The sequence below is a fragment of the Phodopus roborovskii genome, unplaced genomic scaffold, assembly GCF_943737965.1.
Source record: "Phodopus roborovskii unplaced genomic scaffold, PHOROB, whole genome shotgun sequence".
Lineage (NCBI taxonomy): Eukaryota > Metazoa > Chordata > Mammalia > Rodentia > Cricetidae > Phodopus > Phodopus roborovskii.
In genome coordinates, this window is record NW_026126525.1 from 12,776,483 (window position 1) to 12,789,080 (window position 12,598).

The following is a 12,598-nucleotide window of genomic DNA, read 5'->3' on the forward strand; positions in this document are numbered from 1 at the left end:
AGGCATCACCCCCCCCCACTTAATCAGATTAGTGACTACCCTAATTGTCATCATAGAACCTGCATCCAGTAAATGATGGAAGCAGATACAATGATTCACAGTTAAGCACTGGGCTGAGCTCTCAGAATTCAGGTGAAGAGATGAAGGAAGGATGATATGAACAAGGGAAGAAACCACAGAAACAGTTGACCTGAGCCAGTGGGAGCTGATAGACTATGGACTTACAGCTGGGGAACCTGCATGTGACTGAACTAGGCCCTTGATCTGTTGTGTGTGTGTGTGGGGGGGGGTGCTGCCAGTAGTATTAGGACTTATCTTGGGTACATGAACTGGCTTTTTATAGCCCATTCCCTATGGTGGGATACCTTGCTCAGCATTGGTCTTGATTCAATTTGTTATGCCAGACTTTGTTGACTCCCCAAGGGAGGCCTTACCCCCTCTGAGGAGTGGTGGGGGTAGGAAGGGGACTGGTGGGGCTAGGAGGAGAAGGGGAGGGAAGGGGGAATTGAGGTTTATATGGATAATGAAAAATAAATTTTTAGAAAAAACAAAATTATGAATAATTTTACAAACTCTTAGGTCCATTGGGAAATTGTTAGTTCATGATCCATAAAAGCATTTTTATTGAGGAGTATAGACATTATTATTTTAGCCTCCAAACAATTCTCCTGGGGGCAAAATGCTTTTTGTAATGATGACAATTAAGAAGAATGATGTGATATCACTCAGCTTTTGTTTGTCAATGAATACGTATTCACTGAGCAGTGGAAGAAATTCAGTCCCTGCCCTCAGGAATTGATCTTAGAGAGCACTTAGAAGTATTAATTTAAAGGGCTACAAAAATAAGAACCTAACTGAAACATTTGAAACTATTTGGAGATTATATAATAGAGAAAGCTTACCTTCTTGGGGGCAAGTAAGAGAGAGTCTAAGGTAGACACACTGTCCAGGAGGAAGGCTTAGGACAAGTGAAGTAAGTTCAACAGAATCTCATGAGTTTTGAGCTGCACTACACACACACACACACACACACACACACACACACACACACACACACACGTTCACATACACATTCATTTACACACACACACACACACACATACACACACACACACACACACCATACATAATTAAGAAACTTATTAACTGTGAAGAGTTCACAGGACCTAGTTGATACCATACTTAACTCCCATGGTGCCTCAGTGCTGTAGACACACCGTAACAACAGTAGGAATTTCTTTCTTCTTTATCCTTACCTACATTTAGCCATAGACTTAGCTCTGGGACTATGGATTGAAGTAATGGATATGTTCTCTATTGAATCCAAGAATTAGTATGATTTCAATCCAAGAAGGAATGCTAACATTCCTATCTACTCCAACAAGCACTTTCTCCTGAACAAAACATGCATGTAGATGTTATCTAATTAATTGAATGGCAGCTTTTACAGTCACTATTTTGGCTAAAGAGGGATATGCAGCTTTAATTGTGTATCTCCTAGACATAAGGTTGATATATCTTCTGTGTTTACCATTCAGTATGTGTGCATCACAAATAAGAGATGTCATCTTTTAAGAGACAATGGGGAAGGGAAAAGTTTGGGAACTTTTATGGAGGTAACACAAGTAGATTAAACAAAACCCCATCTTATTTAGGTCTTTGAACTATAAACAGGTTACTTAGGTATCATATACAAGTTGGGCTGCTGAAGACATACCTTGCTCACCTCATAATCTGACAGACTTCTTCTCCCTACCCAACACCTTGACTACAGAAGAAACAGTAGAGAAGGAGATTAGATATTAGCTAAAACAACATGTTCTTCAGTCAAGGGTTTTTGGAATGTATGCTTCTATTCCGAAAAACTTCAATAAGCCATTCCAAGAGATTCTTCACCACATTTTAACTCATGTAGTCCCCAGCTGACCTGACCATTACATCCAGAAGCCCGGGGATCATTTTAGGATCATTTCTTCTTTCCCTCACTTGATTTTATGTTTAATCTAAATAAGTAAGCCTTGAAATCTATATCAAGTTTCTCTTCCCAGGTGTCAATATTAATTTTTCACATAGAATATTTAACTACTATCCAAGATGGTTATCTGATCTGGTTTTGGGTAAGTCTCTCACCATGACAGTGTTTTGATGCCCTGTCTGGATTGCAAGTCAACTCTGATTTCTATCCAGTTGTGTTCCACATCTTAGCTTAAGTTAATGGTCCTGTGACTCTGTCTTCACCACCCTCACCTTCTGTGGACTTCTTTTGACTACAGTTCCAATGGTGACCTATGTTCTTTGTCAGAGTGTACTAATTGGTGCCTGTCATTTCCTTGTTGTAGATAATGCCTGTAGCATAGATCCTACCCATTCATCTTTCAAGGACAATCCCAGGTGGTATCTCAAGATGAAGTGTTCACCTGACTCCTCCAAGTTGGGTTGACTCCTTGGCTCCCATGGATTCCTGGGGCATGCCTCAGCTGGTTTCCTCTGAAGCTGCATTGACAAGAAACACCAACCACTCTTGACAAGAAACACCAACCACTCTTGACAATGTGGTGAATGTGTCCAAACCTGATCTTTGCAGTTCTGCATCCCTAACATTGTTCTGCAACCAACTGGAGTGTATATTTATAAAATAAGACCAAGAAAAATGCAGCTAAAGATATTCAACAGAAGTAAATTAAAGGTTGAACAATGGCTATTTATAATAAACATTTAAGAACCTTTTACAAATACAGATGGCATAATTCACTCCAGCCCTTTCAAGTTAGCAGCCTGGGGTTGGAGGGGTGTTTTGAGTGCTCTGAGACTTTCAACTTCTTAAGTTATGTGTGTGGCTGAGGCTAGGAACCAATGTCTCTGTTGTCAATAGACAAGAATTTACTGGTATGTCAGAGATAGATGAACCATTGATGTTTATGGCACCTCTGTTCATGAAATTCAGTATGATTACTGTCACTATGCTCATTCTCCCCCTCCCCCGCATTATAAAGGTCCCTTCACTTTATATGCATATAACTTGGTCTAACAGCCAGGCACTACACTGTTTGTGGCCCTGTAGCTTCATGAACATGAAATAGCATCCATCAGACATGCACACATACTGTGAGAACATTTGCAAACTAAGGGTGCTTGTTGGATTTTTATGAATATACACTATATTAGGAAAGGAGATCTCTTCTGCAAATGTTTCATTTGTAACATTTGTGACATTTGTAACATTCTTTGTCTATGTTGATCACAGCAATGAGCAATAAAAATAAACAATGAAATGTGTGTGTGTGCGCACATGTGCATGTGTGTGCCATATGTATGTGTGTGTGTGTGTTTTAGATGCTTATATAATTTCATATAAATCCTATATGGAATAGGAAATGTCAGTTTGGAATTACAATTATCACAGTTATTAGTGTCTGTGAGAGGAATAAGGAACTAAAGTTTTAGCCAGGTATAGTCACTCATGCCTATAAGCAGGAGAATCATAGATTTCTACACTGAGACCCTTTTCAAATGGTGAAAGTAAAAAGCAAGTAAGCAAGCAAACAAACAAAAACAGTAAAGTCAGAAGGGAGCCTTTGTAAATGACTGACCTAACCAAATGTCAGGAGCAAAGTGCCCTAGAGACTTCAAAATTAATATTCAAACTCTCAATCTGTTTGTTTAAAAAAGTTTAATGAGCTACAAAATAAATAACACTTAAATATTAAATAAATTATTTACAGCATGAAAAAATACTTTATCTCCACAGATCTGGTTATGTACAGAAATAAGACTATCATGAAAAGTGACAACTGAGAGGCTGGAACCATCAGAAGGCTCCACTTCCTTCATCAAGAAGAGGACCGATGTGGCATTTTGCTTCTGACTTGGCAGTGGTAAGACTGTTAACCTGTGAGGAAAGAGAAGTATCAGAAATAAGCTCTAGTCTTATATGGCTTTAAAAAACTTTATAAGAATCAGAATTTGTCAGTTTCTTTTTTCTGGGATGTCCTAGGAGACATGCTAGATCTTCTCACAGAAAACTGCCACTTTGACTTAACTTTGCCCTTCATTTCCTAAATTCTATGTCCATGTGGGAAACTACAAATTCTCATGCCATTTAAAACCTTGCTTAATAAAAGAGGCAACTGTAGTCAAGAAAAACAGTTTTCCTAACCAAATATACCCTGTTAGACATAATTAAAAACTAAGATTAAGTGTCTCAGTATTTATGATATACAGTTAATTTAGGATAATTAGTACCAGGGGTATAATAATAGTAGCTACCAGTTAATAGGCAGCCACCACATGCTAACACAGCATATTAATATCCCATTCCACCCTCATGTATGCATCCAGTCTCAGCTTAAGCACACATGTGAAATATTTAAAGATACAAAGACTACTAAGTATAACATTGTCATCAACAGTTACCCGTTTCATGAGTTATAATCATCTGGGATGTATTAAAATTAGAACTTATGATTCAGTAGACTTAAGGTGTATATAGGAATATCCTACTTAACAGTCAACTTAAGTGACAACTCTAATGAAGGCCAAAAAATGAGGGTTAGGGACACAACTTCATCTTTCCTAAATGTCTGAGGATGTGAATTTTTTTTGCCTCCCTATTCCTCTGTCATCTTCATTAACTCTTTACTGTGTACTTTCTACCTAAAACTTACTTAGCTCTCTATTTAAAAATTAAATCATAGGCTTTTAGCAAAGCACTCTCAAATGTGTGCCCCTTCCTTTAAAGCAACATTCCAGTTGTCTCAAAGCTAACCTTGGCCCTCTACTGTGTGAGCCTACCTTGTCATTACTCCCCTGTCTCACCCAACAGTCATCCTAATGAGGACATTTCTATCTTCCTAAAATGACCTGTTAACCTCTCAGTGTTGACAATCTTGCTTCATAATTGTTTTCCTGACTCACTACGTTCTTTCCTGGCTCTTAAGTGTGTTCCAGTGATTCTCCCAGTTTTGGAATGTTTCCCTGGTTCATCGGTTCCTTTCGTATGACATCTATTTTACATTCCTCAATGTTTGGATTCCTCATAGTTTTCCTCCACCTACAAAGCATTATGTTCTCTGAGAAAGGACCAGAGTTCCCCATGTCTATATTCCATTGAATAATGAGTAAACACTTAGTCCTTTCACAAGACTGAAATCAAAATGACTCAAAGAATAACATTTTCCTAAAACAGCTCTTCACACACATTCATAATTAAAAATAGATTCCTCTTTTGCCTTGAGACAAGTGTTGCCATTTTTTTTTTCAAAATTATAGCATCTAAATGGCAGATGAATTTTAAAGGCCAAACCTGAATTGTCGTCAGCTAGGCTATGACGGGCACATTTCCAGTTTCTTGTCGAAGCTTCTTTCGTTCCTCTGCTTCTCCTTCATATTCCTTGAAATATCGTTTTCGAAGCCTTTGGAGAACACAGAACCCCACTATTAGCAAGTCCTACCTACTTGTGCAATGGGGACTTTCATGACAATGGTGAATTTCTTCCTGTGACCTCTTATAGACAAGCACCATATGTTGGTTTGTTGCACTAAACCAAAACCTAAGCACAACTGCCATGTCTGGCCAATATTCTTTTTTGGGTGGTGGTGTGGGGGACATTCATGCTGCCACTATATAAACACATTTCTCGAACAGTGAAATTTAAATGTATAGTCACAATGAAAACTTTCATATTATGTGGAGCATATCCATGTCTTTTGCTGTTATTCCTAAAGAATTAAGCATTGGGGTGATGGAGTACAAGAGAAAGACTACATGTACAAGAAGCCAGGACAGGATGATCACAAATTCAAGAAAAGCTTGGGAAATATGGACCCTTTTTCAAAAAGTAGAAACTGCTAGATATGTAGCTCAGCTTGGCCAGCATGTGAGAGGTTCTAAGTTCTATCCCCAGCACTGCCACAAAGAAAGTAGAGAGCAGCCATAAAGCAATAGTCATTCCTTAAGTCTTCTAGAGGATTATTGAGCATTGAAAGATGAATAACTACAAGTTCAATTATTGTGAAACATCTTTAGCTCACATTTTGTTTTCTATTTTCCTATGACAAATAATAGTGGTTCACAGGGGTTCTCTTTTCTTTCCTAAATGCATTTGCATACCTGGCTTGAGGCACTAGAAGAAATTTCAGGTGTGCAAAAACAAATTTAACCTGCACATCAAACTCCATGTGCATAATAAAATAGCTTTTACCTGTCATTTTATCCCTATCTGATTTGAATTTAAGATAACAATAAACAATGGCAAAAGATAAGTCCTGTATCCTGAAGAACAGCAGTGATGGAGCACGTACACAATCCAGTTGTTAAGGTAATTTACCAAGACCTAAAATTAGAATAATGAATCCACTGCTTTTCCCAAGCTCTAGCAGCAGTGAGTCATTCTAGAGTCATGCAGATCCTCCTCCAGCTTCCCCTATGCCATGGCTTCTGTCTGAGAGACAATACCATGCTGATGTACCCATCAGAACAGTCTAGCATGGGCATTCTTTGGTCCTGAAGCGAGGCGTGTTGCCCAGGGAAGATGCTGTGGGAGGACCATAGTAACAAAGTTTGTCCTTGCTGCCTACACCATGCCATCAGGAGGAAATGTTTCTCTTTGTTTCTTAATATGTTCCCACACTATAATACCCAATAAGGACAGAAATAGGCCTATACTATAAACCAATCAGCACCATGCCAGCATACAAGCTCAGAGCTTTGCACTGTATTGTGAGAAGAGACATAGCTTTTATGGCTGCAGATCTTAAGCCCTTCTAGATTTTAGTTTTAATGCTGAAGAAGTATGTTTGGGACTATGAACTCAATATGACCCTAATTAGTTTATGCTTGAGTGGAAAATATTCAAAGACAATACTTTCTGAGATTCAGAAATAACCATAATTAAAAATATAATATGTAATAAAATATCAATTTTAAGCTAAAAATATTCTACCTCTGAAAGATGGCTTTATATGCCATTTCAATGGTAGCAAATAATGCAGATTTTGATTATATTCAGCTCATGGGTCACATGATACAAAATAACTCATGTAAAATATAACAGCAGAGCCTGGTAGAAATACTGATAAGAGTTAATTCTTAAGTTGTGATGTACTTACTGGACTGTGACAAGAATGCCAACAGCTATGAGGATTACAGCAGAGACAAAGACAGTAATGGCTGCGATCTTGGATAGGTCATTGTCATCCCCGCTGTGAGTCTTCATGGATTTTTCTCCACACCGTTCACCAAAGTAGTCAGGATGACACCTGTAACATCACATTTCATAATTATAAATGTTGAAAAGGTTCTGTATGCTTCAAGTCTACTACTTAATGGTAGTCACTTAATTTAACTTAGAAAGGCCATGCCATCATGTATACTAAAAAATCATGAGACATGGAATGCATTCTACCTTAGGATCTTTAAGAACAAGCGTGATGAGTTTGGATGTGAGTGTGATATTCCAAGAAGACATAGTGTGTCACTCCTTGTGTTTCTTTAGGACCAAAAGATGACTTCGGTGCCTGGTTTTTCAGTTAATACAGTCAACTCTTATTTCATTTAGTGCTAGGGGCTTGTGAGGTTTGGGGGATGTCAGAACCACATGAAAGAAAAGTTATTTGATAAATATTTTAAGGCTTTTTAAAATTTTTTTTGCAAAAGGCTTAAAATATATCTATATTATATAATAAAATGATGGTTTATATCAGTAGAAAACTACAGTCCCTTTGCCCTATTTTTACAGCCTGCAATTTAAGATTTTTTTTCTCTATTTTTAAGTGTTTAGATTTTAATTGAGTGTACAGACCTATTATTGGTCCACAAAGCCTACATATTATCGACCGTATCTTTTATGAAGTTTCCAGGCCTTGGTTTACACACTGGAAAAGTCAAAGGTCTGTGGAGGTTTCAGGCATGATGTAGGATGGGGAATTTTATGTGGTTCTAAACCTACTTGCATGTGACCGCCTCCAAGTTCTCGATGTATTTGCATTCACCATGAATACAGAAGTTCTGGAACTCCGTATCACATGGGTTCTTTTTCTTCTTTTTGTTTCTTCTACCTTTCCCACTTTTGCCTCCCTTTTTCTTCCTTTTAGGTTTGTCTGAAGTCTTGTCCCCTTCCGTCTTGTTTTTCTTGGGTTTGATTACCTGTTCAACTAGAGAAAAGGAAAGTTTGACAAGTTAAGATCAGATTTACTGTCAACATCTTCTTTTCATCTGAAGAATCACGTGAGATACATGAGACTGAGAAATCACAGCACTGGGAACAACTTTTGCCTCATTCTTTAACACGACATGCACACTTAATAAACCTCCAGAGACTATCTGTGTCAGATGGTATTTTATGTGTGCCACAAGCTACTTTTGCTATTTTGCCTAAAAATGCACACAACTGCACTGTACCTCTCATGATATAGAGGTAAATAGTTCAGTGAAAACAAAAGACATCTGTAGGAAAAGCAGCTGGAAAGCACAGTGGCTGACACGCTTAAGACTTTTTGTTTGTTTTCATTGTACCAAACAATGTCTCTTGACTAAAAGTGGTGTGAGACAAATCTGCTGGTTTTACTTCTCCATAATTGTCTTTGGCTCACTGTCTTAAGCCAGAAATTATTGGTCACTACTCAAGGGTGGAGAAAACTGGAAAATATGTATTATTGAAAACAACAAAACACCTTCAGGGGGCTCTTTGTTTCATTCAATCTTTTTAAAATAACACTGAAATATTGTGCCCTTTCTTCAGAATGCCACCTCAACTCTTAAGATTTAGAGTCCTCAGGACTATGAAAGGTATAGTTAATTACATGGTAAAGACAGGGAGAGAAAGGCTTGAGTTGTTTAATGTTATACATTTTTGTTGTGCCAATCCTTCAATAGGTGTGTATTTGCTAAGACTACATACTTAGCAAAAAGAGACCACCAAGAAGAGAAGGCCCCAGTGGTCCCAAAGGCAGTTCACAGAACACAACAGAACAAAACAGACACAACAGAAATATTAGTAGAAGGGTAACAAGGGGTGTCGAAGACAACATCTCTGTCTTAAGAAAATGATTGTAGGAGTTTTTGTTTGTTTGTTTTTAGCAGCTTGCTTTGAGTGCATTAATAAAAGCTAAAATTTAACTAGGTGCCCTTGCAGCATTTATTAAAAAAAAATTTCTTCTGGTTATTAAGAAGTGTAAGTTAGAAAAAGCCCTCTAGGAGAACTGTCTGAAATGAATATCACTATACTTCATCAGGTAGATTAGAAGTCCAAGCCAAATAATAGTCACTGTGCTGGAGTGTCGCAACACACAGGACACCCATGGGCATTTAAGCAAATAGCCTTTCAAATGAGCTCAACCAACAGTCTCAGCTTTATACACTGAGCTGCAATTCGAAGCAATGACCACTTGCTCCACTAGGGATTGATTTTGCCCTCTGAAAGTGGGCATGCGATGGTCTAATCTAATTCCCTTTCCTATGACATATATTTTAAACAACAACAACAAACAAAACAATTAGAAGCAAGGCACCGAAGTAGAATGATCACTGAGGTTTATCCTTCCTGTCACTTGCCCCCATCTCTGTCCCTGTGTTAGGACATCCCACTCACTCTTCTTCAGCTCTGGGAGACTCCATAGGAGGGACAGGAGGAGGTGGAGGAGGGGAGGGGAGTAAGAGTTAGAATCTGCTAGCAAAATCTAAAAAAAAAAAAAAAAAAACCTTAAAGAACTCTGGAATCACCTTGTCCTGCCTCTATGGCAAACAATTCTAGATCTGACTTATCAATGGTCATTCTTCCCCCAAAATACAAAGTTAAATGGAGGTCATGAGCTTTTATCTCTCTCTCTCTCATTTAAAAGAAAAGGCATTTTCTTAAAGATCTGTTTGATAAGAGCAAAAGAGGGGAAAAAAAAACCCAGATCACTAGTTTGGATAAAAATAAAATCTACACTTACTTGTGTTTCTTTAACATTTCTAGAGATCAGTCTTTTTTTTCTGTTTATTTATGTTAAAATGCTTGCTATTAGAACACAGTAGTATGGGGGAGGGGATACAAATGTCGAGTTACAAGGCCCACAGGAATGGTTAATGACTACCTATGCTCTCAGAATGGAGGTCATGTGGCACACTTGGAAAAGAACCTAGTCACTGGAATCAAGCAGACTGAGGTTCTAATTCTGACTCAACTTGCTCCCTGGGCTGCACAGCCTTTCTGAGCTTCAGTGACTGTAAAATGAAAGTAATAATTTCTATTTCCCAGAATTGCAAAGACGTTGATCAAGACCTATAGGATGCAATCTCCAATACCTCTGTAAAGGATATGCAATAGCCACACCTATAAAGCCATCAGAAAACTGAAAAGCCATGTTTCTTCTGAAGCCACATTGCTAAGATCAAACCACATCTCATAGACAACATTTTCCCAGTCTCCTGTACTCACCTCTGACTGAATCATCTATAACATATCCGGATATTTGTGGTTCATTATCATATTCCTCTGAGTAGTCATAGTCCCCTGTGGAGAGTTCACTGCCAGAGGGCATTTCACTTATGGCAGAGACCTCACTTGCCACAGAAACCACAAGTCCAGTGGCATTGTGGTCCCCAGAAAATGCTTCACTTTTCTCTGAGGTGTCATTGATGGCCAACCCAGCTGCATGATGGCCTGCAGGGAGAGAAGAGGAAGCCTTGAGTCTAGGTGCTTTTGTCTCACTGTTTGAGCAGTGCTGGGAGACTTGTCTCCTATCAAAGCAGCTATCACTCATGCACTATTATTTTTTTGTTGTTGTTGTTTTGATTTTTTTTTCTGAGTCACTCATGAAAGCAACTTCACAGTCTGCCAAGAAGCAAACTCAGCAGCTTAATTATGGAGATTCTCTTATCTGGATTGATTTTCCTTTCCACGGATAGCCTACAACAATTTCCACAATTTAAAAAAAAATCCTGCCAAGTCAGTCCAGTAGAATCACGTAACAAGCAATATCTAACAGCCTCTTGGTGCAGGTCTGACTTGCATGCCTTGTGCCCATGCTTGCCTGCCTCCTGTTAACGGATGCTGGATGTGGAGATACATTTTAACACCTGTTTATCCCTGTTGAATCTGTACATAAAATGAAAAAAGTAGTACAATGGTGGCTAAAAGCAAGGATTTTCACTATCTTTATCCAGTATTTTATTATGATTACTATTATCAAAGAGAACAAGTTGAGAGCACCTGGTAACTATTGGGAAGCCCTGAGTTCCAGTCCTTGCTTTTTCTTTTCTTTTATGGTTTTTATTTATGTATTTATTTTATTATTATCTTTTTTAACCTCAAAGCGGCACTGGCAGTGGCGCTTTCAACCTCTCTCTAGTGCACTTTGAGTTAGCTTTAGGAGGGTAAAAATAAAATCTGTAGACACAAGAGATGGGGGACAGAAGGCAATGAACCCTCCTCAAATCCTCCTGGATTAACTACCCTTGCAGGAATTACTTCACCTGTCTGGACTCGGTTTCCTCAGGTGTTAAAGGAAAGGCTGGGCTAAGATAACCTCTTAGGTCTCCATCAGCTGGATTTTAGTGTAGATACTCTCTTGGCAGCCTGGTCCTTGGGGAACGCTAGAGACTCCTGTCTGCTTCTCTCAACCTCATATCAAGAGCAACTTCAGCGGAGCGAATTACAGGCATCCTCTCCCTGGCCGGACAAATTTCGGGGCGTCAAAAGACAGCAGCACAAGGGGCTACAACCCAGGCTGCTGCTGGAGGAGTTGGGTGCTCACCTGAGCCTAAAATCAGCAGCAGCGACAGCACCGGGAGCGCCCGCGGCAGCAGCGGAGTTCTCATTGGTCCCGCGAGCCGACAGCGTCGGGGTCTCTGCGGCGACACGAAGGCGGGGGCTCCGGGTGGCGGGAGCCTTGGGACCATGGAGCAGCGGGCGAGCACCGGTGCGGGGTTGCCCATCCCGCCGGGCTCTGGGCGGCGGGAGCGGCCAGCGCCTTGGGGTCGGCTCGGGATGTCCGGGCTGTGGCCGCGTGTCAGGAAGGAGAGACCAAGCGACTGAGGGTGAGGTGCAGTGAGCACCTGCTGCTTTATAGGCCCCGCGGGAGCCACCGCCCGTGACGTCACGGGCCGGCTGTGGGTGGAGGAGGCAGGAGGTTACTACCCCTGAACCAGGCAGGCAGACAGCAACAGGGAGGAAGTGGGGATCGAGCTCTGTGGATGCTGGGATAAACTTTCCCACTCGTGTTCTAAACTGGAGTGGTGCCAAGAAGCTGGCAGCTCAGAGTCCCAGTGCCACAGGGTCTGAAAACCCTCTGCATATATATTCGTTGATGTTAGATGGATAACAAGCAGGGGAGATTAAATAACAAAGTCTCAGGTTAGGACACAGCTTTAAAAGCAGCTGTGGTTTAGCAAGGTTAGCCTGAAGTCTTAGAGGAAGATAAAGGAAGTTAGTTAAGTAAATGAGAAGGCATAACGCCCTGCAAGAGCTGGAGCCTGATGGGTTTGTGTGGTAGCCTAGGGCCCTTTCCCACCTGGGCTCTTAAAGACTCCAAATGGCTTGAAATGTCCATCAAACACCCTCTCCAGGGCCTAGGGACCTTTCCCACCTGGACTCTAATTTTAGGACTCCAAAATGGC

At 40.1% G+C, this 12,598-nt stretch overlaps 1 protein-coding gene across 1 annotated transcript; it reads right to left on the minus strand.

The window, feature by feature from the left end:
• Nucleotides 1–3,655: 3,655 nt before the first annotated feature.
• Areg (amphiregulin) lies at nucleotides 3,656–11,853 on the minus strand. The gene is made up of 6 exons (XM_051198391.1): nucleotides 11,737–11,853; nucleotides 10,419–10,643; nucleotides 7,947–8,151; nucleotides 7,108–7,257; nucleotides 5,303–5,411; nucleotides 3,656–3,889 (listed from the first exon to the last, which is right to left on the minus strand). The coding sequence occupies exons 1-5, from the start codon at nucleotides 11,798–11,800 to the stop codon at nucleotides 5,318–5,320; spliced, it is 738 nt and encodes a 245-aa protein (XP_051054348.1). The 5' UTR covers nucleotides 11,801–11,853; the 3' UTR covers nucleotides 3,656–3,889; nucleotides 5,303–5,317.
• Between the last annotated feature and the right edge of the window lie 745 nt (nucleotides 11,854–12,598).